At 46.1% G+C, this 27,341-nt stretch overlaps 1 protein-coding gene and 1 long non-coding RNA gene across 2 annotated transcripts; both read right to left on the bottom strand.

Annotated features, from left to right (window-relative positions):
• Positions 1-763: 763 nt before the first annotated feature.
• On the bottom strand, positions 764-6,686 carry LOC115348591. The gene is made up of 2 exons (XR_003925866.1): positions 5,872-6,686; positions 764-5,708 (listed from the first exon to the last, which is right to left on the bottom strand). It is a non-coding gene; the product is annotated as an uncharacterized LOC115348591 (long non-coding RNA).
• A 6,701-nt stretch (positions 6,687-13,387) lies between these two features.
• Positions 13,388-21,942, bottom strand: PPIF (peptidylprolyl isomerase F). Its single transcript, XM_030030997.2, has 6 exons — positions 21,653-21,942; positions 19,337-19,367; positions 18,357-18,445; positions 16,136-16,232; positions 15,247-15,322; positions 13,388-14,826 (listed from the first exon to the last, which is right to left on the bottom strand). The coding sequence occupies exons 1-6, from the start codon at positions 21,839-21,841 to the stop codon at positions 14,691-14,693; spliced, it is 618 nt and encodes a 205-aa protein (XP_029886857.1). The 5' UTR covers positions 21,842-21,942; the 3' UTR covers positions 13,388-14,690.
• Positions 21,943-27,341: the final 5,399 nt, after the last annotated feature.

Here is a 27,341-nt window from a genome sequence, read left to right as displayed (position 1 = left end):
TCCTGTATCTCTTTCTGGCAGTGGCACCAGAGCCGTACATCCCGGCGGTCCCTGGGCAGGGATGCATCAGCCTGTGCGTACCTCAGCTCGCCTAGTCCTTGCGGACCCAGGGTGGAGGTCATCTCCCTGGGACACGGCGATATTTTGGGTGGGTGCGAGGGGCAGACAAGCCCATCTAGTCCTGGATATGTGACAAGTATGAGTTCATTAGGAGCGACTGCAGTTACAGCCCAGCCTTCCTCCTCCACCGAGACAAAGTCCAGCAGCACGATGTGCTCTAAGACAAATGAACTTCTCCTAGGAAAGCTTCTAAAAACTAATGGTGTTTGAGGGAAAGCATAGCTTGAAGGAATTAAACTTCATTCCAACCTGACTGCAATCCAAAGAGAAAATTAATTCCATTTTAAATACTAGGTTTGGGGTTTTTTGTTGTTACTGAAACAGGCTCTAAGCTGGATCATAATCTCTTTTACTGGGCCCTCACCCACTAGCATCAGAAAGATTGCTTTTACAGCTTTTTTTTTTCCCTGACAAGGGTTACTTCCCCCTTGAACTTTCCTATGCTGAACTGCTGGAGCTGGCAGGGAACCCCAGTAACGGACCAGCACATTTTCCTCAAAACCAAGCACTTCTGCCAGGCCATTTAGAGACAGCTTTGCCAAATTACAAACCCTTCAGAAAACCTCTGGGTGCATGAATGCTCTTTGGTCCACGTTTGTTACAAAAGGATCTCACTAAATGAGGTCAAGACAAAACATCGTTCTGGCAATTCAAGGCTTATAGGTACCATTTTAATCACTGCAAACCCTTCCCTTTGCTTTACAAAACCCATGCAGTAATTCAGCCGTATCTGTCAGTAGCTGTTTTTAGTTGAAGCCATTCATTTATCACTAGAGATTCCTATTTCTCCCCAAACTACCGCCACATCAGTAGCCTGCAGAGCGACGGGGCTACATCCTCCAAGCCCGAGACTTAACCCAGTGTCTTACCATGGGAAAAAAATGACAACATATAAACAGTGGGGAGACATGTTCCTCTTTCTAAACAAACTCTCTCTGAGGGAGTTGTAAACATAAAAAGCAGCCACCTTTATGTGTTGTCCCAGATGACCGTCTCTAACCTCTTGGTGAGGGCAAACTGCAGTGGGCTGGTACGAGCAGTGGTGCTCAGGTGGGGGTAAGGGCTGCCACAGACCCCCTCCCAGGTCTTGCTGGAGGTGCCACCAAGAGCAAGACCCTGGGGACAGCAACCTGATGGCCCAAAGCTCGTCCTGATCCAGCAGCTCGCGGGCAAAACCCAGCACCCACCAGTGTGGCGTTACGGTTAACAGGGAGCGCAGCGGCACAGGCAGCTCCTGGTTTGGCCTCGTTGCAGCCCGGAGGTTTGCTAACCCCTGGCAGCTACAGCAGGAACACAAAGCACAAAACACCGCTCCCCAAAATGTCAAGTCAGCAGTTTTCTTATCGGAGGAGACTGAAAAACAGGGCTCTGAAATATACTGGGAGAGTTTCCCACTAAACATCAACTACCAGGCCTTTATTTATAACTTATAAAAGTAATCGCATTTCAAATCTGTCCAAGGGAAAGAGGGGCTGGTTTGGTTTTTTTAAGCTATGAATTTTGTTACCAAAAAACTGCTGTATTAAGCACGAATGCTGATTATTAAAAAGCAAAGCCAATAAAAACGATCCAGAGGACAACATTCCTTAATGGAGACCATAAAACACAAGGACAAGGGAAGGACAATTTGGAACAAAGTGATAGGAAATTAATACCTTTTACTGCCAGTTAGTCTTACAAACAGAACAAATCACATCAATGGACTTAAAAAAAATAAAAATAATACACTTTCAAACTCATCATTGATCATATATGCTTGGGAAGAGTTTCAAGCGGGATTGAGTTTAAATCCTCAGACACTGCTAACCACACTGGGCGTTTTGCCTTCAACGTTAGTAGGCAAGGAGCTACCCCATGAACCTAATACCTTTGTACATCCAGGTGCGAGGATTTTTGTTCAGGTTAGGGAACTATGGGAGGAGAAATGAGAAGTGGTTTGCTGTTGTGTTGGGCTTGGTTTTGTTTTAAACATCAGAGACCAGTTTTCAAAAGCTGCAGGGTTTGGATGCTGCCATTCAGACATAGGCAGAGGTTTGGTCTAGGTCCATTTCCAGTTTTAATAAACCAGTGGCTGTAATAAAGGACAAGGAACTTGAAAATGTGCAGGGCTAAAGATATAATATTTTATAGTTCATTCTGCAAGGCAGAAAGTTGATATTTCACTAATGCATATTAGAGGTTGTTGGAGAGTTTCCAAAAATAAAGGACCTAGCTTATTTTTTTGTTTTTATTCATTCTGCTCTATAGTCTGTGGTTTTGTTTTTTCCAGCTTTCCATTGCTTGGTGCCAGCTAGTACAAAATACTTGTAAAATACTGTCTGTCCTCATTTATGCTGATGGTCTGCTGGTAGCAATGAAGCCACCTCAGCACTGGGACCCTAACACTGAGATGCGCCAGCTATAAGACTACAGAAAAAAGCTAAGAAATAACTGGATATAAATTGTTTCCGCAGGAGGAAAGAGTCTTGTCCTAATAAATTACACTGGATTGAAATCAGGTAAAAATTGCAGTGATTATTGACGATCTGTATCGGCTTGAGGATCGCACCACATAGGCACAAGTCATTCTTCCCTGTGTTTATCCCCCTTTGGGGACCACTACCATTTCCCACCACTTCCCACTTACATGACTAAACAGCAAGGAACGAGCCAGAGACACCTGGGGTGGGGACAGAATCAGCCTCAGCACCCCTATCAGCAGGGAACCAGCTCGCCAGGTGAACAATGTCAAATACAGACAAGATCAGAACTAGTTTATCATCCAGACTCATATTTCTGCCAGGTTTTGAGAGAGCGACCGAAGACTACATGTTGAAGCTATGACTTGAGAGACTGGAACACTGAAATAATAAAATAGGGGGAAATTCAGGATAACAAATTACATCAGTGGAACAGGAACAATTTGGGGTCTTGTTAAGCCCAGGACCTTAGTCAGCAATGACACACTGGGGCAATATTATTTTAACCCTTTGACTCCTTGATACAGAGTTCAGTCTGCTCTTTGAGGGGCCCTGCTCTCGAAGAAGAACAACAGGGAACAAACCTACGTTATCTGCGGGCTGTTAGCAGCCATTGAAAAACTGTCAGCTTCATTCCTGAGGAATTGAGGCAGCTTCTGGGCAGACGACGCTGGCACGGGCCGTGCTCCAAATGCCCCAAAAGGGGTGAAAAAAGGAACTGAGTTCTCTTAGGCGGGATAATAATGACTGCAGCTGCAAAGTCCCACTGAAAGCAAGGCAGAGCCCTTAGGCTGTAATTTTAAGTTATATTTAAAGGATTAGGAGGCAATGCTGCCACATGCTAATTATTTCTGCAGAAGCCTGTCAGCTGGACAGGAACCACCAGCCCAGCTCCCAGGGTGACCCCCAGCCCAGCTGGAAAATCCTCGTCCCTGCGGCTTCGTCCCAGCTCCAGCCAGGCAGGAGGGATGGAAAGGCTCCCACCCGCCAGGTCCGCAGAGCCCCTTGCCGTGGGCAAGCGGGATGGCTCAGGTTCAGGCAACGTGAAGAAACCCCTGAGCCAGCGCTGGCAGGAGGAATGGGGACACGGGGATGGGAAACTTTGCAGCCCTGCAGCACTTGCAGGGAGCTGTGTGCTCTGTTCGTATCTCCTCCCCAGCTGCGGGCTCAGATACACAGCTGATTTCCCAGCTAACATATTAGCGCTCTCATCTTTTCAATTTTGTGGCTCCTAAAATACATCGGTTTACCTCAATTTTCTTCTGAAATACTGTATCGACTCCTCTCCTATAGATATAAAATACTCTTTTCTTCTGTATTCTAATGTACTGCGTCCACACTGTTCTGGTTTCAGAGTCCTTTCTGTTTCACTGATCCACGTGGCACTTTGCTACATGTTACCGCGGCTTAGTCTCTCTTCAATCTCTCACCCTTGCTCTTTCACCTGTGTTCTGAGTTTAGAAAGAAAAAAAAAAATAGGAAGTGGAAGGAATACATTATCCTGTCCCCACAATGCAGGATGCTGCTGTTGCACCTCAGGTGTGACATTGGCAGCAGAGGACATTCCTCCGCTGCCGGCGGGTGGAGGTGCCCCCTGCTACCCTGCTCCTCAGATGCCCTCTGAAACAGCTATGGAAGGAGAGGATATAAACCTCATTAACTGGGGCAGTAATTAAATGGGAGTAAAAATATCAGCAGCAGCTGGGAAATGCTGCTGTGCTGCCTGCAGGTGAAGGTAACCAGCCCCCGGCTGTCCCCCGCACCCGCTGCCTCCTCCACCTTTCTCGGGAATCAGATCTTAATGGCAGAGAGAAGCATTAGCTGCAAACTTCAAGAAGTCACATTTTCGAGCATGGCCAAGAAGCGGGGTTGTAAAATTAGGGGCCGGCCACAGTTTTTGGGTTTGCATGCCGCAGGACCCCACAGGAAGGGCATGTCATCCAGCCATCAGGGTACAGTTTGGCCGCCCTCTCTTGTGAATTGTGTGCTGAACCAGATGCGGTTTTATAACTCTGCTTAAGGCGATCTGGGCCAGGATGGTTTCTGGAAAATTATTTCATATTATTGTGAAGGGAAAAAAGCATTTCCTTTCATTTCGGCATGAAGCAAACGGTGCTGAAAAGGTGGAGAAGAGCAAGACGTAATTATCTTCCCCACTGTTCCACACCAATTTCTATGCATTTTGTAACTAACCATCATATAATCCTCCAGTTCTCCCCAGAAATGAAGTCATCCTTACAACTAAAAGAAGTATCTAGCGTTCCTTCTTTATGCACTCCCGCATCTGTGTGCATGAATACTATTTTCCAAAATCCAGGGGCATCGAACCGCTTTTCCAGTAGTTTCAAAACAACTGGAAAAGAAACAGAATAAAAGCACTGGAAAAATGAACTGCTTTGCCTTGACGCAACGTGACACAGCCAGTTCCAGCAAGTCGTTTGTAACAACAGCTACCCCAGAGGTGGCCAATCCACTGGTGATCTCCCCTTTTGCTGTCTTGTGGTTTGAGCCCTCAAGCTCTGTGTGATCCTGTTCACCCCGCAGTCAAAGGAAAGCATTTAACGGGGAGTGGGGTTTTTTCCCTATATATTAAATCCTTGCACCTCTTTTAGCTTCAGCGATTTGGGATCGATCCTTACAGCCAGACAGGCCAGATTTCCCAGAGGGACGAGTCTGCAGCCCAAAGGGATGCAGGAGCACTGCTTGGAGGCAAGGCAGCCGCGTCCACCTTCGTCCTCCACAGGTGGGTCAGTGACAAGAGCCCGAGAGCTGCAGCCCTGCCAGGAGACCCCCGCCCTGCACAGGCGGGTGGGAGCAGCGCAGAATGAAGGCAGATGCCCCGAGCCCCCCCCGTCCTCCCCCGCTGGAGGCACAGCTGCTACGTGAGGGGCACAGACTGGCGACGATCAGCAAACACCGCACACGCCTGGAGTTCGGTTTCCCAGTCGACATCTGCCTTCACTGGTAGGTTTACTGGAAAGACGATGGTATTAAGGCGTGATTTCAGGCGGGTGACTCACAGGCAGTCGAGGGAACGGCGTGCTCTCGCTGCAGTCCGGGGGAGTCGCTTTAGCACAGGGCAAGATCCAGCTGGACATTAGAGGGAGTGCATCTTCAGCACCCAAACGCCTGTGTAAGGAAAGCACAGGCAGCAGCACGCGTGTTCACGGTGCCCTGCGACAACTGCCCGGCTGCACCCGCTCCCGGCGGCAGCAGTGCCGCCGCCACGTCCCCCTGCCCACGCCACGCTGCCCGGCCCCACGCCAGCCTGCAGCCCCGAACCCAGCCCTACCTTCAGAGCCTCATGGCTGTCGGCGCCGCACCGCGAGCGCACTGCTGTGTCGGGGGCAGGCGGGGAGGACGGCCGCGCTTTCGGAGAGCGGATCTCGCACCGGGAGCTCCGCCGCGCCGGGGCTGAGCACGCTCCCTCCTCACGGGGCACGACAAAGCTCTGCCTGCGCCCTGCTGACCCAGGGGCGCCACGGTCGCGGCCAAATCTTCTGGCGGTGGGCCAAATTGCAGCTTCCCTCAGGTTTCCTCTGTGGGGTGGAGGGAGCAGGTATCTCAGGGGACTGAGCTGCACGGCCTCGTATCAGGAGCCAAGGAAGAGTTCTCTCCGCGGCTCCCTCGCTCTGAACTCTCTGTTGCTTGACATCACCGACTGTGCACAGAGGAGAGCGGGTGATGGCAACAGCAAGGAGGGAGGCATCCGAGCCAAAGGGCTGTTTTGTCAGGCGGCTTTGGGCCGGGAGCTGCTTGACCTGGCGTACGCACACCGTGCCCTGCAAAGTCGGCCCCAGCTCTCGATCCGAGGCGCTGCCACAGACCCAACAGCAATCTTAAAGACCTCCCTTGTCAGCCACAGGTAATTAATGCTCGCGGCGCCTGTCGGGGCAGCAATCCGCATCGTTTCCCCACTGCGCAGGGCCAGCCTATTGTTTGCGTAGGCCAGTGAGTCAAGGGGCCAAGGGTTAGTGGGTTAACAGCTACGTAACGTCATGCTGTGCTCAGGGTGGGGGACACGGGCTGTAGCTCCGTGTTTGGGTGTAACTGCATGCTGGCCCCAAGCTATAACCCTTTCACCCCTGCCCAGCCAGCCTGCCTTGGCTCCGCTGCACGCTCCTCCCACAAGCTGTACAACCCCGTACCAAAAAAGAATCAGACCAAAAAATGCAAAGCTTGAGCTTCTGCAGTTTAAGCAAGGAAACGTTCTTTAAAATTGCAGCAAAAGCGTTTATAGGATCCTGGCGACATAAGCAAAGCATGTGACAGGCTGCGAGGCCGAGACTGCGTGCTGGCATCCCCCAGTTTTTAATGTACAGAATCACGCAGCTTTCTCCAAGGACACTTTGCACTTTGTTTGGCCTTGGCAACCATCAAGTTAATAGCAACACCGCTTCCAAAAAAATAAAATCCTAACCAAACGCTGACTTTTGGCAGGGAAAAAAAAAAAAACCCTAAGACACTGCATCATTTGGAGCGTGCACTGTTTAGTACTAATGCAAAATTTATTGCTCCAGCAAAGCCTAAATACTAGCAGCTGCCGCCTCCTCCTCACACTCCTCTGCATCTCCGAGGACCACCTTGTGTCAGCTGTGCCAGTGGTGGGGTCGGAGCAGCGAGTCCTCGGAGAGCCATGCGAGCCCGGCCCAGGGCTCCTCCTCGGGGCCAGGGTCCCAGCGGGGGCTGGCGTTGCAGCTGCCGCACATCACTAACAGATCGCCTTTGGCTCGGCGGTGACGGCGGTTGTTATTAGAGAGACACCAGCGACACGAAAGCCTCTCTGGAGGAAACTGCAGCCAGCCGGGGATGAGGTAGGAGCAGTGGGGGAGAGTGAGCAGGAAAACCACAAGACACTTGCGCCTGCTAAAAATGATTTCCACCTAGTAATTTTAGCAGCTGTTGTGTTCCTCTGCCTACCTTCCTGGATAAATTTTAAGTAGGAGGTGAGTGAAAATGAGAACGGTGACAGAGTTTTTCCCCCCCAAATCTCTGTATCTGCACATTTTTAACTTCTCCCTGACCCATCTTAAAGACACAGTCAGTTATTTTCTCCAGTTACGTGGGTTTTGTCCTGGCTGGTAAAAAGAACCGGGAATTCACACCAACGTTTCTCGAGGGTGGTTAAAAATAGCAACCCACTGGAGGAGGACGGAGCCGCACCAGCACCCCTGGTCCAACCCTGCACCTCAGCCCACGTGGCCAGACCTGCCCGCCTCAGACCTCCAGGTCCGGGATATGGATGCAAAAAGAAATGTAGCTTCCCAATAAATAATAAATGCTGTGAAACCATTGCTCCTTCCTGCCTGGCGAGGGATGTTTTCTCTCCGGCATGTGCCGGGGTGGACCTCAGCAACGCCCTGCCTCTGCGTGGAGGTGGCCCTGAGGAGCATCGCTGTGCCTGTCCCCTCACCCTACGCCCGCTCGCTCGCAGCTGCAGTAGCCACATTTGGAGACGATGGGGGGAGGACGACTGGAAGAAACCCTCTCTGAGCCCTGCGGTTAAGCAGGTGCTCTGCTGAAACACACACGCGTTGAAGCACTCATAGCAAAGGCTGCAGTTCGGTTGGAGGTACGCTGACATTTACACACAAGCTATAACCTGTATTTTAAAGCTCAAAAATATATATGCATAGTGAGCACAGGCTAACATCAAGCAAACTGCATGGCATGCTATCAAACCAGATGAAGAATTGTCCCCTCAATGGGGACAGGTAGACCAGAGCAGCAATTTTAGAGCTTGAAGTCCGCTTACCTGCTCATTGATGCTGCCCTTCCCCGCGGCCTTTGGGACCTGAACGTTTTGCTGAATTCCTGAGCGATGACGAGGTGTGCTGCTGAGCAAGTTTTCCTCCTTTCTTCTCAAACTTCATCAATCCTAACGATGACTGAATTTTAGGTTTTTGTTTACTTAACCAGCTAATAAATAACAAGCAATTTGGAGTCGGCGTTAATCTCTGATACTGTTGCACTGAAATCAAGTCAAAAACACCAGCAACATTTTATTTCCAACTACGTCCCAGGACATCTCCTTCACCACTGACAGAACAGGCAGCAGGTACTCACAACCTTCTGCAGTGAGGTCCCTCAAACCTTCCTCCACCTAGGTACATCATCTGAAGTCAAACAAGCTTGTCCTCATTCAGATCCCCTGTAACAGAACCACTTCCCGCCACAGTGAGCTCTCCAGCCTCGGGCAATTGCCTCAAGTCCCTTCATCTCCCACCATTTATAGCTCGCAGTGAAGGTCCTCCTGCACCCCAGCTCTTAAATCATGCCTTTGCCAGCCCTCGACACCCTTGGCCTCAGCTCTGACAAAAGAAGAAAACCACCTCTTTGCTGCTGTTTGCCTCCCAAAGCAGTGAGCCACCTGCTTCCCCACTCCTTTCTGTCCTACGGCTCCCCCAAGCCCAAGCCCACCTCTCCACCACGCCAGGGCACAATGGGTCACCTTGTGCAGGAGCGGGAGCTCCTTCTCTTGGAGGTTTTCAGGAGAAGAGAAAACCACTGCTAATCTCCATCTGTCTGCCCTCACCCAGCTGGGTACTGCTGGGAAAGCAGTTTTGCTCACACGAAGCAACCTGTACGCAGTCCCCGTTACGTACAGGGGAGCGAGGCAAGGGCTCGGCCAGCCCGCGGCGCGGCGCGGCCCTGACGTGGGGCTCCCAGGCCTCAACCAGTGCAAGGGGGAAGAGGTTACATGGGAGAGGTACTTGTGCTTTCGCATCGCCACGGCTCTTTTCTCTCCCGCCATCCGGCAGCTCACCCACGCCTAACGCAGGATGCAGGCTCTGGGTGGCCGCAACGCCCCGAGCAGCATCCCCTGGCAGACGTAGGGTCTGCATGGAGGCAGGAGAGCATGGAAAAGGCGTATCCAGAGCTGTTGTGGAAAAATCAGAGCTGAGAACTGGAGAAGGAACGTCAAGGCTCAGGACAACTGTTGCCAAAGTTCAGTTTTCAGTTTGACAGTGCAACAAATTGGTGTTTTCGGCTGTGAAGATCTTGGGCCAAAATTCAGCTGTGATCAGCTGGTTCATACAATGTCTTTAAACAGAGTCAGACTCAATACAAAAATCTGCAGTTCAAGATGTGAAAGTTTTTCACTGGAATGTCAATGTCGTTTTAGCCTGGTTACTTCTAAATTGGGTAGAAAGTGTCCAACTACAAATCCTCAGCTAGCAGCAGGACATCCAGATTGTCCTTGAAATGTCACGTAACGTGATTTGTACTCTAAGTAATTCACTTCTTTGAGGTTCTGACTGTTGATACATTGCTACCAGCAGAGTATACAGCATTACAAAAGAGAACAACATTTTGTACCTCGAATGTCTTGACTTCAAAGCATTTAAACTTTATAAACAAAGAGACATAGCCTCAGTCTAGCACCAAAGAAAGCAATTTATGTAAGCAGAGAGTCTGGAACAAATAATTAAAACATGAGACTAAACAAAAACATTTGTGAGTTTGTTGAAACAACTTTGAAATATAAACTTATTTTTTCTGTGTATATTTATTTGCACTGTACCTAAGGGTGCCCTCTGAGCGTGTTATTTCTTACTTATGTTGCATTTGGAAGCACGTCAGTGGTAGCCACCATGGAGCTCGCTCTGCAGGCTCTTTTCCCGGCGTGCCCATGCCTCACCCCAGAGGCAGCCTGGATGGGCCAACCCCTCTTCCAGCTGAGTGCAGGCTTTTACTCTAGACATCCAGGTGAAATCCTGCAGTAGCACACTGCAGCTCCTCTCAAGGCCACAGCTCCATAGTGACTGCCTTTCCTTCTCTTCTGTGATCTATTAGAGCTGTGCAGGATTTCTAATCAGTCGCCTCCCCCAAAAACCGTTTCAGACGATATACTCCATTATAACACCTTCCATCGCACCCCAGCAAGCCACAGACCACGGCAATGCACGGTTGCGGTTGGGAAAGACGCTACTTTACTGATTTGTCTTCTCATCCCGCAGGAGCTGAAGGGTCGAGGATCCCCTCAAGGGATCGCAGGGTTTATACCCAGCAAGACACGCAACTGCAGCTTGTGGTCCCCGAGCAGTAGTTAAGTGCAGCTCGCCTCATTTCAGCGTAGCTGAAAGGGAGCTGCGGGACAGTGTGTTACCAACACTGCTGTAATTCCACCCGCTTCTCCCCTGAATTTAGCGGTGCTTGCTGACCTCTAGCTCCTTCGCCGCGGCCGCGAAGGAAAAGGCGCCGCCGAAGATGTCAGCGCTGGCGTCACGGCGGCGGCCGAGCACGCCACGAGCGATCGCCTGGTGCCATCTCGTGGGGAGCGGGGCAACAGCGCGTCCCCGCCGCCGCGCCGAAGGCGGGCTCCGGGGGCGGCGGGGGCAAGGCCGCTCCGCGGAGAGGCAGCGAGACGGGGAGCCCGTCACCGACACCCCCGCCTGCCGACGGCGACGTCGGGCAGCGGCTCATCAATTGCTCCACCGGCTGCCGAAGCACCCATCCACCGCCCGGTTCGGGACCAGCAGCCAAGGGTCGGACCGGACGGGACAACTACAGTCTAACGCGCTGCGGGAGAAGTACTTTCCGCACCGATCGCTTGGTGGGGAGATGTATTTCTTGCAACTTTTCTAAGCAAAGGTTTGATCTAACCCTCTGCTGCACTGGAGGGCACCGCTCCGGCCCAGAGCTGCTGCGCCAGAAGCAGCACTGAAGTAACAGATCGCCGGGCAGGGCATGGAAAAATCACACCGTACTTCAACGGGTATGGCAGCAATTTTTCACAGTTTTAATATACACATGAATAACATTAGTTACTCTGGGATCACTCACCTGCTTTTAAATAAACCATGCTCTGAATTGCTTTAAGAACAATGCTTTTTACCAGCAGAAGACAAGGAAAGCATATCCATTTAACATCTAAACGTATTCAAAAAATAATTTTGGGCAGTTTCCTACCTCACAGTTGAAGTGGATTAACTTCAGAAGTCAAAGTCCTTTTCTGTACATGACAGGGCTGTGAAGCTGAGTTTATTGTTGTCATAACATCTATCATTTTGCTATAAAGGGGTACAAAATCCTGGAGGAACGAAGTCACAAACAATTCCTGGCACTGCCCAACTCTTCCTATTCTAGCCCATGATTTTGAAGCCGACAAAACCATCAAGCAAGGCTGCAAAAGGAGAACCCTCTCCTCCTAGTCACTGTTTGTGATACACAAGGGCTAACAGGAAAGAGATGGGCACTTAGGATCCTGCAGAAAATTAGATCCTGGCAGAGAATTACTAGCAAAGGCCAATTTCTGTGTATTTACCCATGAACCGCAATCCTGACTTCGGGTTGCGTACGGAAGCGGACAAGCTACCCAAGACTGACAGCCACAGGACCACAGAGGGCTAGGGCCAGCCATCCGGCATGCCGAGGTCCTGCAACCCTTGCTGTGGCATACTGGGTGCCACAACCGCCTCTTAACGTTAGCTCGGGGATACTTAGTACAAGCTGTAGTTGTGTATTGTCAGTACAGGAACACAGCTGCAATGCTGCAGGGTGCAAGATGTATACTGGAGTAGAGCTCTGTGCCTTTTTAAATAATGGGAAGCGGGGCGGGGAGGAAAAAGAAAGTAAAACCAGGAAGAACAGCACCCCAGAAAAATTCGTTTTGAGGAAAATACTTTACAGAAGAAAACTTTAAGAGATTGACCAGTTGAGTTTGTCAAAACTTTAAGACTCACATTACACTGCTGTAAGCACCCAAGCAGCAAAGACTTTCTTCTGGCAGACAGAAGTATGCAGAGGACTGGTATCTGGAAACCAAAGCCAGCCCCACGGAGACACTGCAACCCGTGTTACTAATCAAAGGGATTCTGCAGGTCTTACATATGTATCTTCTAGTCAAAACCGTGAGCCTTGATGGAAAATATTGCCTTTTACATTTCCAAAGTTAGGGCAAAACTGTGCCTGTAAAAGCCACAGCCATATGTAATACATCATAACATCCATAATACTATTACTTATTTAAGGCTTAACACAGTTCTGAGAAAAAGGACTGCTTTGTGGCAAAGCACCTTCCATTGGGCTTTCCAGTCTACAAATACCGCTGACACTACAGGCAGATGCTAAATTCTTAAGGTCATCTCTGATAACACAGCAAGGAAGGAGCTTTTCCTCAATTGTCCAGCAAAAAGCTGGAACTACCAACTTTTCGAAAAGGAATTCAGATATTTAAAAAAAACCACCCAGTAAATTTACACTTTCCCCATTATCTCTGAAAATTGATAGAATAAATCAGACAAGACTCTCAAAACCTGAACCACTATCCATATACCAGATATTTTAGATTCACTAGCAAGAGGCAAAGCATGGCACCATTACCCCATCTCTTGCTGGCTGTACCTCTGAACAACAGCATGGCTTCTGAATACCACTAGATCAGACACATCGCAAAGTGGACGGAATAGAATAGCCCAAGTAAACACAACAGGTTTCAGCTCCTCACACTCCTCCTTTCAAGTAAGTGTGCAAAGTCATATTTAAGAAAGGAACAGACTTTTTTTGTGGTCAAACTGTATTTATTTTTCATATAGGAATTAAGATAACAACAACAAAAAAATCAGTATTCTATCAAACTGAAATAAGCCAAACCAGCTCAAATTAGTATTTAAAAAATCCTACAAAGAAAGATGAAACAGCTAGAGTGGAAAGAATAAAAAGCTTTTCAATTCCATTTTCTGCAAAATTACACTCTGAATACTATCTCATACACACAGGAATGCAGTCCTCAGTGGAAAAAAAAATCCAGTGCAAAATAGTTTTAAACCCACATATTATCAGAATGCAATGGAAGTAAATTCACATTTGAAGACAGCCATCACATTTTATTTTTCTCTTCAGTAACAAGATTATTGCACAAAAACAGTCAAGTGCTTTTTTCCCCAAGCATTAATACTTTACAGCTTTAGTGATTCTGAAAGTGATGTTGTGGGGTTCCAACATTTGTTACTGCTCAAGCACTCCACATAAAACATACCAGTTTATACAAATGAAATGTGTTTATCTGATCAGCTGAATTCTTTCCTTCTCGTGCATCAACCCCAACAATAACGATTTTGCTGCACCAATTAGGCCTTGCGATTTCGTGGTGACCGATTTTGACTTCTGCTGATGATGTACGAGAAGAAATCATAATCCAAGTAATACCCAAGGTGGGCTGACTTCACAGGACCAACAGGACAAAAAAGCAATGAAACCTGTTTCTCACTCAAGAAAGCTTACTATACTCTGATTATATTCTCAAAGTGCAAAAATAGGCTATCTTTTGAGAACTGTGCTGTATTCCTCACAGAACCAGGTCTCAGAGCAGAACTGCACTTCAAGTAAGTTCACAGTTGCATAATAAAAAAAGTCCCATGATCTTCTGGCTAATTTGTGGTCTTATTGCCCAGGCAGAGCTCTAGTAGCAGGCTAATTCAACCTAAAGCAATTTACTTAACCCAAAAGCCAAATTGCTCCATTGAAGCAAGGTAAGGTAGAGTTCAGTTTAAAACAGTGATCTGAGACTACAAAAAAAGAAAAGATTAAAACAGAATTAATTTTAGAAAACCTACAACCACACATTAATTCTACTGGATAGACTTAAATTAAGATACAGAAAGAAGATGTCTGACAGTCGTGTTGCAGACAGCCTTGAGAGCACTAGTTAGCATTATTTTTTCAAAATGATGAGATGAACAACAGAACAGGCGTTTATTAGCACCAAAAGAAACAAGGTATTTCTCAATTTGTATCTAACCCCCCAGGTATAGAACACTTAGTTGTCAACTCCACCACCGATTCTAACACCTGGAACACCCAAATACTAAGAACAGTACCAACACTGCAGTCAGATACGCTGAGTGACCGTACTACTTCTTTCAAAACGCAATGGGACTCTAGCAAATCAGTGTGACAGTGTGACTACCACAGTAGCTCAGTTAAAACACGTTTCAATTATTGTTTTGTGCTTTTAATCAATATTATTCAATGTAAGAATAAAAGTTGGACCAAGTTAAATAGAAACTATGGTTCCATAGGTGCTACTCATGGGATCAGAAATGTTTGGGGTTTTTTATGATTCACTTTTCACAGCATCGAAGTTGTCCTGAATGGTAGGGCAAAAGGCTAGGACAGCTGACCACAGTCAGTAATGACAATCTTTTTGGAGGTCTTTCCACTCTTGGAACCAAAGCTCTCAATTTTTTTCACGACATCCATTCCTTCCTTTACATGCCCAAAAACAACATGTTTTCCATCTAGCCTGTAAAACAAATAAACAAGGGCAGTTTTACTTAAAACAACATAAAGACTGAACCAAACTGAGCTCAGTGAAAGGACATCTAGCAGATCTTCATAGCTCTCACCTGCTGACCAACTCTATGGCAAAGGCACAACTCTACAAGTGACACAAAATACTTTTAGCTCTGGACCTTAGAAGCATTATGAGGGATAGCAGCTTTTTACCCTCACAGCCCTTCCTCCCCCAGGTAGCACAAAACAATTTATTTTCCATTGTGAGTCAAGTAACTTAAAAATTAGAAAGAAAAACAAAACCCCTAAACCAAAACAAATGAACAAAAACCCATCAACCCACAAACAAAAAAAAAACCCTAAGAAAATCTCAAACCCTCTGAATCCAGGCATCTATTCATCAGGTTAATATGCAGGGCTGAGAACCTACCACTCGGTTTTTGCAGTGCAAATGAAGAACTGAGATCCATTTGTATTGGGTCCTGCATTGGCCATTGAAAGAACACCTAGAACAACAACAACACCAGCAGCAGCTTATTAGATTGGTTTAACAAGTATGCAGCGGAGAAGACAATTTTCCTCTGCACATTTAGACTAAAGATGGACAGACAGAAGATGTGATGGTCTCACTTTGTCTCCAAATGATTTCTAATGCCAACTTCTTGTCTTTTGACTATTCCCTCAGGCCCAGCCTCCCTTCTTTCCACAGCAAGAATGTTAGTAATGTAATTAGTTGTACACGTCCTGAATGTGATTAACATCAGGTAACCTCTACTGCGGTTCAACAGCAGCAGGAGTCTACTGTGATGAGGAAGTAACAACCTGAGAAAGAGACTACAGAATTCAATTAGACGTTCTTATGTATGGCTTTTCCTTTATTTTTTCTTGATTTAATTTGAGCTTAAAAGGACGTGCCTGTGTAAGTAAATAAGAAATCCCAGATTGCTTTGTTTCACTTCTGTAGTAATCATCTAAGTGAAAATTCAAGTCTATGACTTACAAAAGAGGAAAATAAAAGCAGTAATTTCACCTTTGTAGAATTCTAAGTAAAATACAAAAAAGCCCCACACTATTTTGCACAGTCCCTTTTATAGGAAGGGCAAGAGTGGCAATGTCACCTGTTACAGGCTGACTTATATTTGCACAGCAGTCTACACAAATAAGCTCATGCCAGGGACAATGCATCGTTAAACTTCCTTGATATTTCTGTAACTACCAAGTGCCCCACACATCTAAAAAACCTTACTTTTTAAAAATACATCTTCATAAACAATGCTTCATTATAGTCATCAGAAGGTAGAAAGAATATGTTTATTTACCAGGTCCTACATGCTTAAGTGTGAAATTTTCATCTGGAAATCTACTGCCATAAATGGATTTTCCACCAGTTCCATTATGATTTGTAAAGTCACCACCCTAAAACAGAAATGGCTGTTAACTTCACTAGCACACAGGCATTATTTTACATCAGAAGTGATGCTATTGAAAATATACTCACTTGCTCTAATTTAAAAGTAATAAAATCAGCAAATTTTCTTCAAGTTAAGAATGAGTATGGTCACATGAGGATTTAAAACCATGCAACTAGATGAAGATACAATCAAGCTAAAAGTAAATTTCTGCTCCACATATTGCTGATATTCTCCAGCTGACATCCATAACTCCAACAATGCCCTTCCTAAGTTACCAGCCCTGCTCCCAAACGTGATGCAACAAATAGCAGTAGTTTTAAGAAACACCTCAAAGACCTCAAAACAAAATCACCCAAAGTCATTACCACAGGCAAGACCTGAGAACTCTTCTTTTCTCCCTTTCTTTCTCCCAACAAGTATAAATACTGGTCAGGATCTCCATTATTACTATTTGCTATTTCTAGGTTTTGCTGTTTAAGTGTTACACCTGAGCTATTTTAAACTTTCCTCAGTTACATGCTGTTTGCTAGGACAGATGTGACCACCTGTCTTAGGTTAGACACACAAAACCCAACAAACAAAAAAAACAGCCACAGCAACTCCCGGAGTTGGCTACTACGCACTGCTTCCAGCAATCTGCCATCTCCTCTCCCGGAAGCGACACCACCCACGCCGTCAAAGAACTCGTACCTAACAAGTATTTCATGTGATGTTCATCTTTCCATTTTCACCTTGAGCAATCTATTACAGGTGGTGTTACAGCTACTCCTACGCAGTCCCAGAAGTATGTTCTCCATGCTGCATGCCATGCAGAGGCATCTGAATTGCCAAGTCCTGGGTATAATGACCTCCAATTAGGCTATACCAATTGCCTGAATCATAGTAACACTCCATCTCAACAAGTGGAAAGACCTCTACTGTTTCCTCTCTCCTTAAATATTTGAAACCTATGACAGTATTTCCACTTTGGTAACAACTAACAAGTAATTCTTAAACATTAATTCATCATCTCACTATACCATGGCGTCAACCACCTAGTGTCCTCATTTTGGGGATTTTTTGGGACAAAATGGGAAGGCAAGGAGAAGACTTACACAGAACTTCACAAATTAGTGGTAGAACTGAGAGTAGGATTTCTATTTTTCTTATATTTATGTACTTCTGATCCGACCAAGACTTCAAAACTTTATCCCTTTGTCAGTATCACAAAAACCCCTTAGTTTGCATTTCAAAGGCAAGAAAATAGGTCCTTTACAGCACACTTGTCCCGCAAGGAGAGGGAACCATTACAGTCATCAGTTAATAAATACAGCACAGTTACTATAAACTTAATCTCCAATTTTTTACAGAGCCATTCTACGATGCAATCTTGTTGAAACGTAGCTTCTTTTAGGGGAAGAGAGGACCACCAGGAATCATACAATCCAGTGCACTACAACAGCTGAAATCCTGCTCATCTGCCAAGCAGAGTAGAAAAAAAGGCTCTCAAAAAGGCTTTTTCCATTTGTTTGTTGTCATTCTTGTTGCTGCTGTTTAAGTAAAAATTACTAACATGCATGGACTTTAATTCAGAATTTTGAAAGATTCATCCTTTAAATCAAAACAACATCCATTTCAGGTGCGTCATCCCAAAATCTACCCCAACGAACCCTTTTGGTTCCCTCCTCCCCTCCCTATTAGGGAGATGTTCAGAAAAAAAAGAAAATTTTTTTTTTGTAAAAAACACATTATGAACAGATTATTCTACTAGGAATAAAGAAGGACACATTGTTTTCTTGGCTCACTTGGAACACAAGGTTGATTGTCATTCTACTCACAAATGCTTCTCCCAAGCAATTTTACCAAATACGCCCCACACTAAAGTACACTGCTACACAAAAGCAGAAAGCCTTAAACCAGTTTAAGACAGTCTACACGTAATTTACATTTATTTGTACAAAAGATGTGCTGAGCAATAGCCGTAGCAAAAAGACCAGCAATGCAAGTCACACTGTCACTTCTTTATTCTGTAGTTAGCAAAGGTTAGAGCAGAGCCACTTAAAATGTTACTACTACTCTAACTGGTTCTAAAAATATATTACTAACATACAGATAAATTTAATAGCAAAAGTAAAAAAAGAAACATTACTTGGCACATAAATGAAGGAATCACTCTGTGAAAAGTGGATCCTTTATACCCAAATCCTTTTTCACCAGTACAAAGAGCTCTAAAGTTTTCTGTGAAAAGAAAGCATAAAGTATTATGTTGCCATGCGTGATACATAATATAAACATGACTAGATTAACTCTGTCCTAAGTTTATACACTTCAAAAATTTTATAGTATCTTTAAGGTATTATCGACTTATTAGCTGTTTCCATGCTTTAAAAAACCTCTGTTATAAAGCTAAGGAAACAAAGCTTGTTTAGCCTCAGAACAGGGTACAAACACAACCCTTTTCAATCTCATCTCCCTTTTATTTTGATGTTATACCTTAACTCCAACCCCACAGCCTCCCCAAACCCACCACTCTAGAGTCAAAGATTTCATTTTCTGACTTTTATGCCTTTGTTCTCTATAGTAATTGTGAACATGATGCTTTTTTTTTTTTTTTTTTAAAAAAAAGGATATTCATCTAGTGGAAACTGAAAGACAAGTTTTTCAGAACCACTACATAAACAGATGAGGAAGGAAGCACATGATAAAACACAAAAACCTTGTAACATGAGTCCACTGATCAGCTAGTGACAAGGAAAACAAAACCCTATATGCTCGTTGGAAACTCTTAAGAGACACCATCCCTTCGGTTTATCCTTTCCCATTTGCTTTGGGATTTGATTTTAATGCAAACTAATGTGGTTTTTAAACATATTTATTCACCACTGATAACCAAACACAGGGACTGTACTGTCTCGGCACAAATTACTAAATGAAACTATTTGGAACGACAACAAATTATAACTCCTCGCTAGCACTGTTCTGATAAAGTTCTTATCGTATTTCTCTATTTAACAAATGGGGATGGAACACGGAAATAGTTTCTAAAAGGTAACAAAATGTTCTTGTTCCCGAAAATCACAATCTAAGCCTTAAATATTTAAGTAAGAAATTCTGGAGATGCTGCCTTACCTGCCGTCTTTGGAACCACGTCAGCTTTCAGCTGTCAAAGAAAAATAAACAAATTAGGAAGTCAGCTTTTTCCATACACAAGAAAAACTTCTACATGGGAGGCTGGCACAACTGAACGCTCTTCCCAAGGCAATGAGCTATCTGAAATCACGAGCCACCCAAAATTCCAAGAACACCTTAAGACTTTCCAAGCATTTGGCTAGTAATTAAAAATATCCCCTCAACGCAACTTTTGGCAAATTAATGAAGAGCAACTTGAGCAGTGCCTAATGATTTCATTGATCAACACAATAATTTAGCAGTAACAGAGAAGAATCTTTATGATGGACCCCAAGGATCAAATCCAGTTTGGATACAACTGGAGAGATCAAAGTCTCCCCAGCACAGAGCCATCCGTTGAAATCTGCAGAAAAGGCAAAAGAAAAAGAAGAGCAGAAACTGTACATCAGAATTGACTCATGATGTTACATACACGTTTTTTTACCAACAAAAATTTCTGATTTTGATTGGTATGCATCTTTTTACCAATCTTAAAAATGTATGGTATTATAATTGCCTAGAAAAAGTGACATAAAACCGGCCAAACCCAAGTTTTATCTAGTCACTCATCCCGACAGTGGCCAGCAGCAAACACCTAGAAACAGCATGGCTGTGGCAAGAAGTTAATGCTCCTTCCCTAGGATGCTCTCCTCAGATGCCTATAACTTGCAGCTGAATCTAACCACAACTTAGCCAAAGATTCAAGGCGATGCTGCAACACATTCAGATATTTTGTAAACTGGGCACACTAAAAATCTTTAATGTGGAAATTAAATGCTGCCAAAAGAAATATAGTAACATTAATGCTATTTTTTATAATACCATCCAACTATTTACTAAATCTCACCGATGGAATAAGGAACTTGCACAGCACTATTTTTACAACAACTCACTCAAGATGCTACTACCTCCTGAGAACAGGAGAGCTGGTAGTGTCCAATTAATTTAGATGCTGACACTTTCAAGGAACTGGGCTCTAGCCTCAAGGGAAACCCTTTTAGAGAGAACCCTTATGAACTACATTTTAAAAAATCCATCGATACAGACCCAACGTGGGTGCTGGAGGCAGAAGGCCACACTGAATTCCCTCAGTAGGCAGCAATTCGTAAGAGCAGCATTCCCTCTCCAGTGCAATGTTCTGGAGCTCATTCCTTCCCGTACACAACACATTTATTCAGAGGCACGTGCCCGGCCCTAAGGATACGTCGTATGCCACAATTAAAGTCTCTGCACTTATCATGCTTTTCGTAAGAGCAGTGCGTACCACAGTTTTCCTGTTCAGGCCTTCTTTAAACGGCAGTTATTTCAGAGACTGAATTTTTAATGATAAAGCTGGTTGCGAGCTGGCTGTGGAGCTAGCTGCCAGTTCAAACAGAGCTGTGCAAACCTTTCAATGCACACGAAGCAGGAAGCTCAAAGCGGCAGCACCTCAGAAAACCAAAGATGAAGAATCAAACAATAAGCACCCAGGAAAAAAAAAAAAAAAAAAAAAGGGACAAAACAGGAGGAAGCTGGAGGAGCGGCTGAAGACCCCTGCGGGCGCGCTGCCCCAGGAGCACGCCAAGCCCTGGGCAGCCGGGCGAGGGTCCCACCGCTCACGGACAGCACCGGACCCCCAGAGCCGCGCTGGGGCTTCGGGCACTTTCTCGCTGCTGGAACCGTGGTTGTTTCTCTCGAGCGAGCGGTACGCTTCAGTAGTTAAGTTTACTCTCGTTCAGTATTTCAGCTTTCATTCCGCGGGTCAAGGTTTTCTCCCGCTGAGGCTCCCTGCCACAGCACGGCCCAACCTCCACCTCAGGGGCCGCAGCCGCCCCCAGCACCAAGCCCCACAGACCCGTCCCGCAGGGAGGACGACTTTGGTTACCGACTGCTGACACAGGCCAGCGGCAATTACCGCCGCAAACCGAAGACGGGTGCCCACTCCGGCCCTCTCCCGACCCCCGCTCGCCTCTACCCGGGAGGGAGCCACCTCACCGCCCCCTCGCCCAGCGAGCAGAGCCCCGAGGGCGGCCGGGCAGCGGCTCCGGCAGCCCGGCGAGGGCCGCCCTCCCCGGGGCCCCTCTCACGCCCACACCGGGGGCGGCCGTGCCTCCGCCGCGGCCCCGGGAGCCGGCGCCGGTGGCCGCGCCAGCCGTGTCCCCCCCCCCACCCCGGGCCTGCCCTGACCTTGCCGCTCACCGACCGCCATGCCCGGGCGCCCCGCCGCCCTCCGCTCCTCGGGCACCCTCCCCCGGGCCCCGACGCCAGGGGAGCCGCCGGCAGCCCCCGCGCCCCTACCTCCAGCACGACGCGTCCCAGCGGCTGGTTGTCGGCGCCCACGTCCAAGTACACCACCGGGTTCGGCGGGCCGGCGCCGGCCGCGCAGCGACGGCGGGCGCCGGCCGCCCACACGCAGGCGAGCCCCGACGGCGGCAGCAGGTCGCCAGGCGGGCGAAGCAGGCGGCGGGCGGCACTCAGCGCCAGCATGCCGCGGGCGGGCGGGCGGACGTCCCGACGCACACCGGCACCCGCAGAGACACGCGGCCGGTGCCGCCGCGGCCTTTTATGGGCTCCGCCGCGGCGCCGCAGCGCCCGCTGGGGGCGGCCCGCCGGGCAAAATGGCGGCGGGGGCGCTGTGGGGCGAGCCGGCCTGGGGCGCCGGAGCCCGCCGGCGGGCGGCGGGAGGGAGCCGGCGCTCTCCGCCCAGAGCGGGCCGCTGCGCGCTCCGGCTGCCCTCGCTGCTGCTGAGCTGGGCCCGTGCCGCCCTCTCGCCGCCCACCATCCGTTTCGCGACGGTTGTTAGGGGGCTCATGGTTTGGGGCTTTATGTTTGATTGTGGTGGGTCGCTGTTGGTTTTGGTTTGGGTTCTTTTTTCTTTTTTTTCCACGTTTCCTCACAGCCCCTCACCCCAGAGATCGGCGTCGAGGGGAAGTTTCTAAAATTCCGTAATTCCATGCAATGCCTTCGGGCTTGTCCTGCCGGCCCCGGGGGAGCACCTCAGCAGGAAAGGCTGGGCTGCCGCCATCACGCGTGAGGGATAATTGGGCGCAGCAGAGAAACGGGAGCCACGGGCTGCCCGTGCAGCGTTACTCACCGAGAGCACCCAGGGAATTACCTCATGACACAGGACGAAAAAGATAGGTGACCCTGAGCACATACCTGCGGTGTCACCCTGGCGTCGCAGAGCCCCGGGGATGCCCGTGACGTCATTTCGTAGCCTGAGCTTGGCTTTGCCAGGAAACCTGCTTGAGAGACTGCAAAAGTGAGGAGTAGTAGCCCAGGTTAAATAGCTTACAAAGGGAAATATTATTTATATGAAAATAACAACATTTATCATTTTAGTTTTCCCAACTTAGTAACTTAGATCAAAGTTACCTATTTTAGTCATATTCAGATACTATTTTGAAATCCTCTCCAGTTGCCGTCCTGATTCTGTATGCAAGAACTTTCAAGAGTTTTTCAAATTCTTAATGCCACAAAACATCTTTGGTTTAGTCCTGGTCTGTGAGGCCAAAGAAAGCTCTTCCGTCAGCATACCAGCAGCAAGACAACTCCTCTCATAAGCCAGTATACGTTGTCTCTCAAAAACTAGTCCTGTTGGGATATTTTACAATGTGCATACATTTTATTTCATCCAAATAATTAATGGTGCAGTTCCACACTGCTAGGTGAACCACAACCCACCGTTACTGTATCAGCACCTCTTCAACCAGCAGTCGTATCACTAATGCAAACCCACTGGTATGAGAGACCAATTTTTTTTTCCATTGAAAACAAACAGGAAAAGAAGTTCTGTTCTCCACAACAAGCTCATGCAAGTGTGCTACACCTAAGGTGTTCTGCCCCATTAAACCTGAAGCAAAGGACACTCAGGACGCCTGATGCTTTTCATTTACGATAAACCTTGCAGTTAACGGGTCACAACTGGACCACTGAGTCTCCGCAAAATGAACTCTGCACAGACGTGACACTGTCTGCTTGCTCTGCTCTTTCAGCTTCCCAGATGGAAACAGGATTTCTCTTAAGACATTTCTGAAAAGGATGCATGGTTTCATACAGATTATTTTAAGGCAGTAAGTCACTAAAACTAAATAGCATTAATCTGTAGTACTGCAGCCTACCCTTGTTAAAAATTATATCCCTTGAATATGGAAAAATAGCTCCTAAAGTGATTCTTCAAAAAAATAAAAATAAAAAAAGAAAGCAAAGGATGATTCTAGTAGTTATGCACCTGTAATTTTCACGTTCCTTGTACTATAAGTTAAGTTATTCTAATGAAGGTTAGACTAACGCAACCATGTGATACAATATGACAGAATCACACAAAGACAGCCCCTACATGAGGAATAGTAAACTTTCAATCCCGTCTAAGTTCTTTGTTGTCAAGCAGCTAAAAGTGACTTCATCAGTGACATTCACTGAATCGTCAGAAAGCTGTCAATCAAAGCACTGCCCTGACCACAGAGTTCAGGGCAGAAATATAACGGACAATTACAGACAAATGAGAAATCCTAGATGAACACTGTTTTTCAGGCACACACTCCAGAGAGACCCATACTTCATGCCCATTAAGTGGAAGGACATCAGGGATAAATTTAGCAAGTTAAAGAGTTTTGAGACAGCAGTTCAACAGCTGGCAGTATTGTAGGGATGACTACAGCATGTACCGTGCTTTGTAACTACAGAACCACATCAGGCTATGCCAAAGGGTCCATCTTGTCCCAAACCCTGTCTCTGAAGGAATGCCTATGGAAGAGTGAAAATGGGAGGGGCGTGTTATAGGCCAGTATGCTTTCAACTTCCTACTGCTTCCACTCCAGAGAACTTGCCAAGTTGGATGTGGCTTTGGTATATAGTAATCTTCTTTTTTTTTTTTTTTTTTTTCTGTGTACTTATCCACTCATTGGACCTGTCTTAACTCTTAGCATCAGCAGCTTCCTTGGCAATGAATTGGAAGCTGCCCTTCCACAGGCCTGCTGCTCAGCGCATCGAGAATCTGTTTGTTTTGAATATTGCTCCCATTAGCTTCATCTAATGTGACCTACCTCTTTATTGGAGGAGACAAGTTGATTGGTATCCATCTTTGTCACTATGCGTGATTTTAGACCTACATCTTTTCTCCCCTGAGTCATTTCTTTTCCAGACTAAAAAGCCACAGCCAACTCTATTATTATTATTTATAAGAAAGCTGTTCCATGTCTTTGGGATCATCTTTATTGCCCTTCTCTGAGCTGTTTCCACTTTTATGGATTTTTTGAGATGAAGGGATCTTTGCACAGTATCCAAGATTGGGGTGAACAGCAACTTTATACATACAGTGCCATGCTGGTGTTTTCTATTCCTTTACTAATCTAAAGGCATTTTATTTTTTTTTTTTTATTAATAGTAGCTAAATCAGTATGCATTTTCTAGTTACCTTGTATCGTCTCAGCTTCAAGTCCCTTTTTGGGAAATGATAACTTCACCTAATCTAATAATGAATCTGCTTATTCTCTAGTGACCATAAAAAAACCTCACACTCTTTTTAATGTTGTTTTAATAGTAGTAGCCACTAGGTGCCCAAAACAAACTTAGTACTTGCATGTGAAGTTCTGTGCATACCTATAACAACAGACAGTTCTGGCCCTGAAGGATGTATTATTTAATAAACAAGCCAAAAGAAGAGCAAAAGAAAATACCATCTTATTTCACACTTGGGGAACACCGGCAGAACAGCTTTGAACTCTTTTGCTAAGAGTTCACACGCGTCTTTGGTAGAGCAAACAATGCAGTTCTCCTCATTTGCAGGCCTTGGTGAGAAGGCATAACAACTCGCTTTCTTTCACGGCGGTGACTTCTTTATTTGGGAATATGGACTGAATTATTATCTCTAGGCTTATGCAATAAAGCTACTAAATCACTCGTTATGGTCTACTTCTGCACAGTCAGATGAATTAAAGCTCATGCAGAGAGTATGACTAGGAACTTGTGAGATAGAGGTCACTCTCCAAGAAGGACAGAAAAAATGCTCCAACAGCTCTGTCAAAGACCACCCTAGATCACTACCAAATGATTTTAGAGGAGCTTTGAACACATCTGTTGGAAGATGTTCATCATTGAAATTCTTCAAAATCTGGCTAGGAGATAAGTACATTTGGCTAGAAAACAAGCGCACCTGGCATCCCTGCGCTATACAAGATAGGCAACAGAATGTGGCGGCACAGACAAAAGTCAAAATAGATGCTTCAGCAGAGCTGTCAGGAAGATGGGTACCCGCCCTACAGATTTCATCATTCTCTCTCCCTTCCCCCAATCTCAAAAGACAATACAGAAGTTACAGACAGATAAACAAGGAGGACCCTTTTGATACAAGTTTCTAAATAGGTATTTTTAGAAACACACCTATTAAAGGACCCTTCTTAGGTCCTAGCAGAGAAATTCCTGCATAGGAAAAATAACCTTAAATGATACAATAACAGTATTTCATATTGATACATTGCTTACAACTTAAAAGTCTTCATAAACAAGACTGAAGTAACTGAGTAAATATTACCACCATTGTGCCAAGATGGACAGGAAACAACAACAGCAGTTGAAAGAAGAAAGAAGAAAGAAACAGAAGGACTAAATGCTTGAAACATGACCCAAACTGGGGGATTTTCATTTTAAGGGGCTTGAAATGGTGTTACCTCCCAGCAGACCGACACTGCACTGGTAAAAAGGTGACATGTCCGACTGCATGCCTACTTGTTTGTGACACGGGAATGTAGGTTAACTGTATTATTCAATCTTGGATTGCTGCTGTTGGATTGATCTTGGCAGCTGTGGCAAGATCACATTTTGCAACCTACCAACTGCAAGAATGCAAGAACCTGCAACTCATCTTTGTGGCACACTGATACGCTCTTCATGGGGCTGTATGTTTACACCATGCAAATAAAATATAGACCGCAGCCATCTACCATTAAGCGGATTTCACATGAACATCACTTGATACTGTGATACAGGCAATTCCCATGGTATTGATTTCAACATTGATTTTAAGAACCCTTGCACATCTGGGACCTAGTTATCTTAAGGACTCTGCTTATCTGGACTGTTAGTAGAGGGAGAGGTCATACAGGGACTCAGCTTGATTTTAAATGGGGAGAGCAGGAACTTGCAGTGGGCATTCCCACCCTCCACCTGCAGAGCCCAAGGTGCTGCACTTCAAAACACTCAGTGTAGTTTTTTCTTCAAGGTTTTGACTAAGCTGGAAGATGAGTTGAGACCTGGAAAGGATTTCTGTGATCTCTATCTGTGATATGCATTTATTTATGAATGGGGACTAGAGTGGGGGAGATGGTGAAAGACCTTTCCATTATACTAAGTGATTGCAGTGTGAAATTAAATCATACAAGAGCTCAAAGGGCATAGAGTAGCCACACAGGTACATTCACAGATAAAAGGAAAAAATGCTAATAAATATTTCCCCCAATCAAGGTCTCCTCTTAGGAACTTGTAGTAACCCAGCTCACAACATGAACCTTCTCTCCAGCACACACTGTACGTAAAGGAGGAGTTTCCCCACATGACTTCATACTAATTACCTACAAATAGTCATACAAGAAAAACCTCAATCCACTCATGCTCTTTACAGCTGTGATTAGCATTTTCGTTTCAGCAGTTCTGAGTGACATTGCTTGCTTGGAATTCATTACTCAATCTCCCTGCATAATGTATGGAAACTCACTGCTAATATGCCGGATTACACAGCGCCTTTACGCAGTGCCCAGGGCACCTTGGAGCTGCCTGCAGTTTCCCAGAAGATTGTCCATACACCACTACAGCTGGTCCGTGAACGTTTACAGAGAGATCACAACAGCCTGATGAGGCATGTAGGACATTTTAAATGCGTATTTTTAGGCTACAAGAAAAATGCAGCTATTACTCCCAGTGGACTCACAAAGCTTCAGGACGTCTAGATAGGTGGTTTGTTGTGGGTGGATGAGGAGATGCTTTGCACACT

This window comes from Aquila chrysaetos, chromosome 11, assembly GCF_900496995.4.
Source record: "Aquila chrysaetos chrysaetos chromosome 11, bAquChr1.4, whole genome shotgun sequence".
In the NCBI taxonomy this organism is placed as follows: Eukaryota; Metazoa; Chordata; class Aves; order Accipitriformes; family Accipitridae; genus Aquila; species Aquila chrysaetos.
The sequence above is the reverse complement of the archived record's forward strand: the minus strand, read 5'-3'. Positions and strand labels throughout refer to the sequence as shown.

Excerpts from the sequence above, each read along its gene's own strand:
- PPIF (XM_030030997.2), bottom strand. The coding sequence starts at position 21,841 with ATGCTGGCGCTGAGTGCCGCCCGCCGCCTGCTTCGCCCGCCTGGCGAC. Across the intron at positions 15,323-16,135 it reads ACTTAAGCATGTAGGACCTG|GTGTTCTTTCAATGGCCAAT; the intron begins GTAAATAAACAT and ends TTGTTGTTCTAG. Across the intron at positions 14,827-15,246 it reads TGCACTGCAAAAACCGAGTG|GCTAGATGGAAAACATGTTG; the intron begins GTAGGTTCTCAG and ends TTTGTTTTACAG.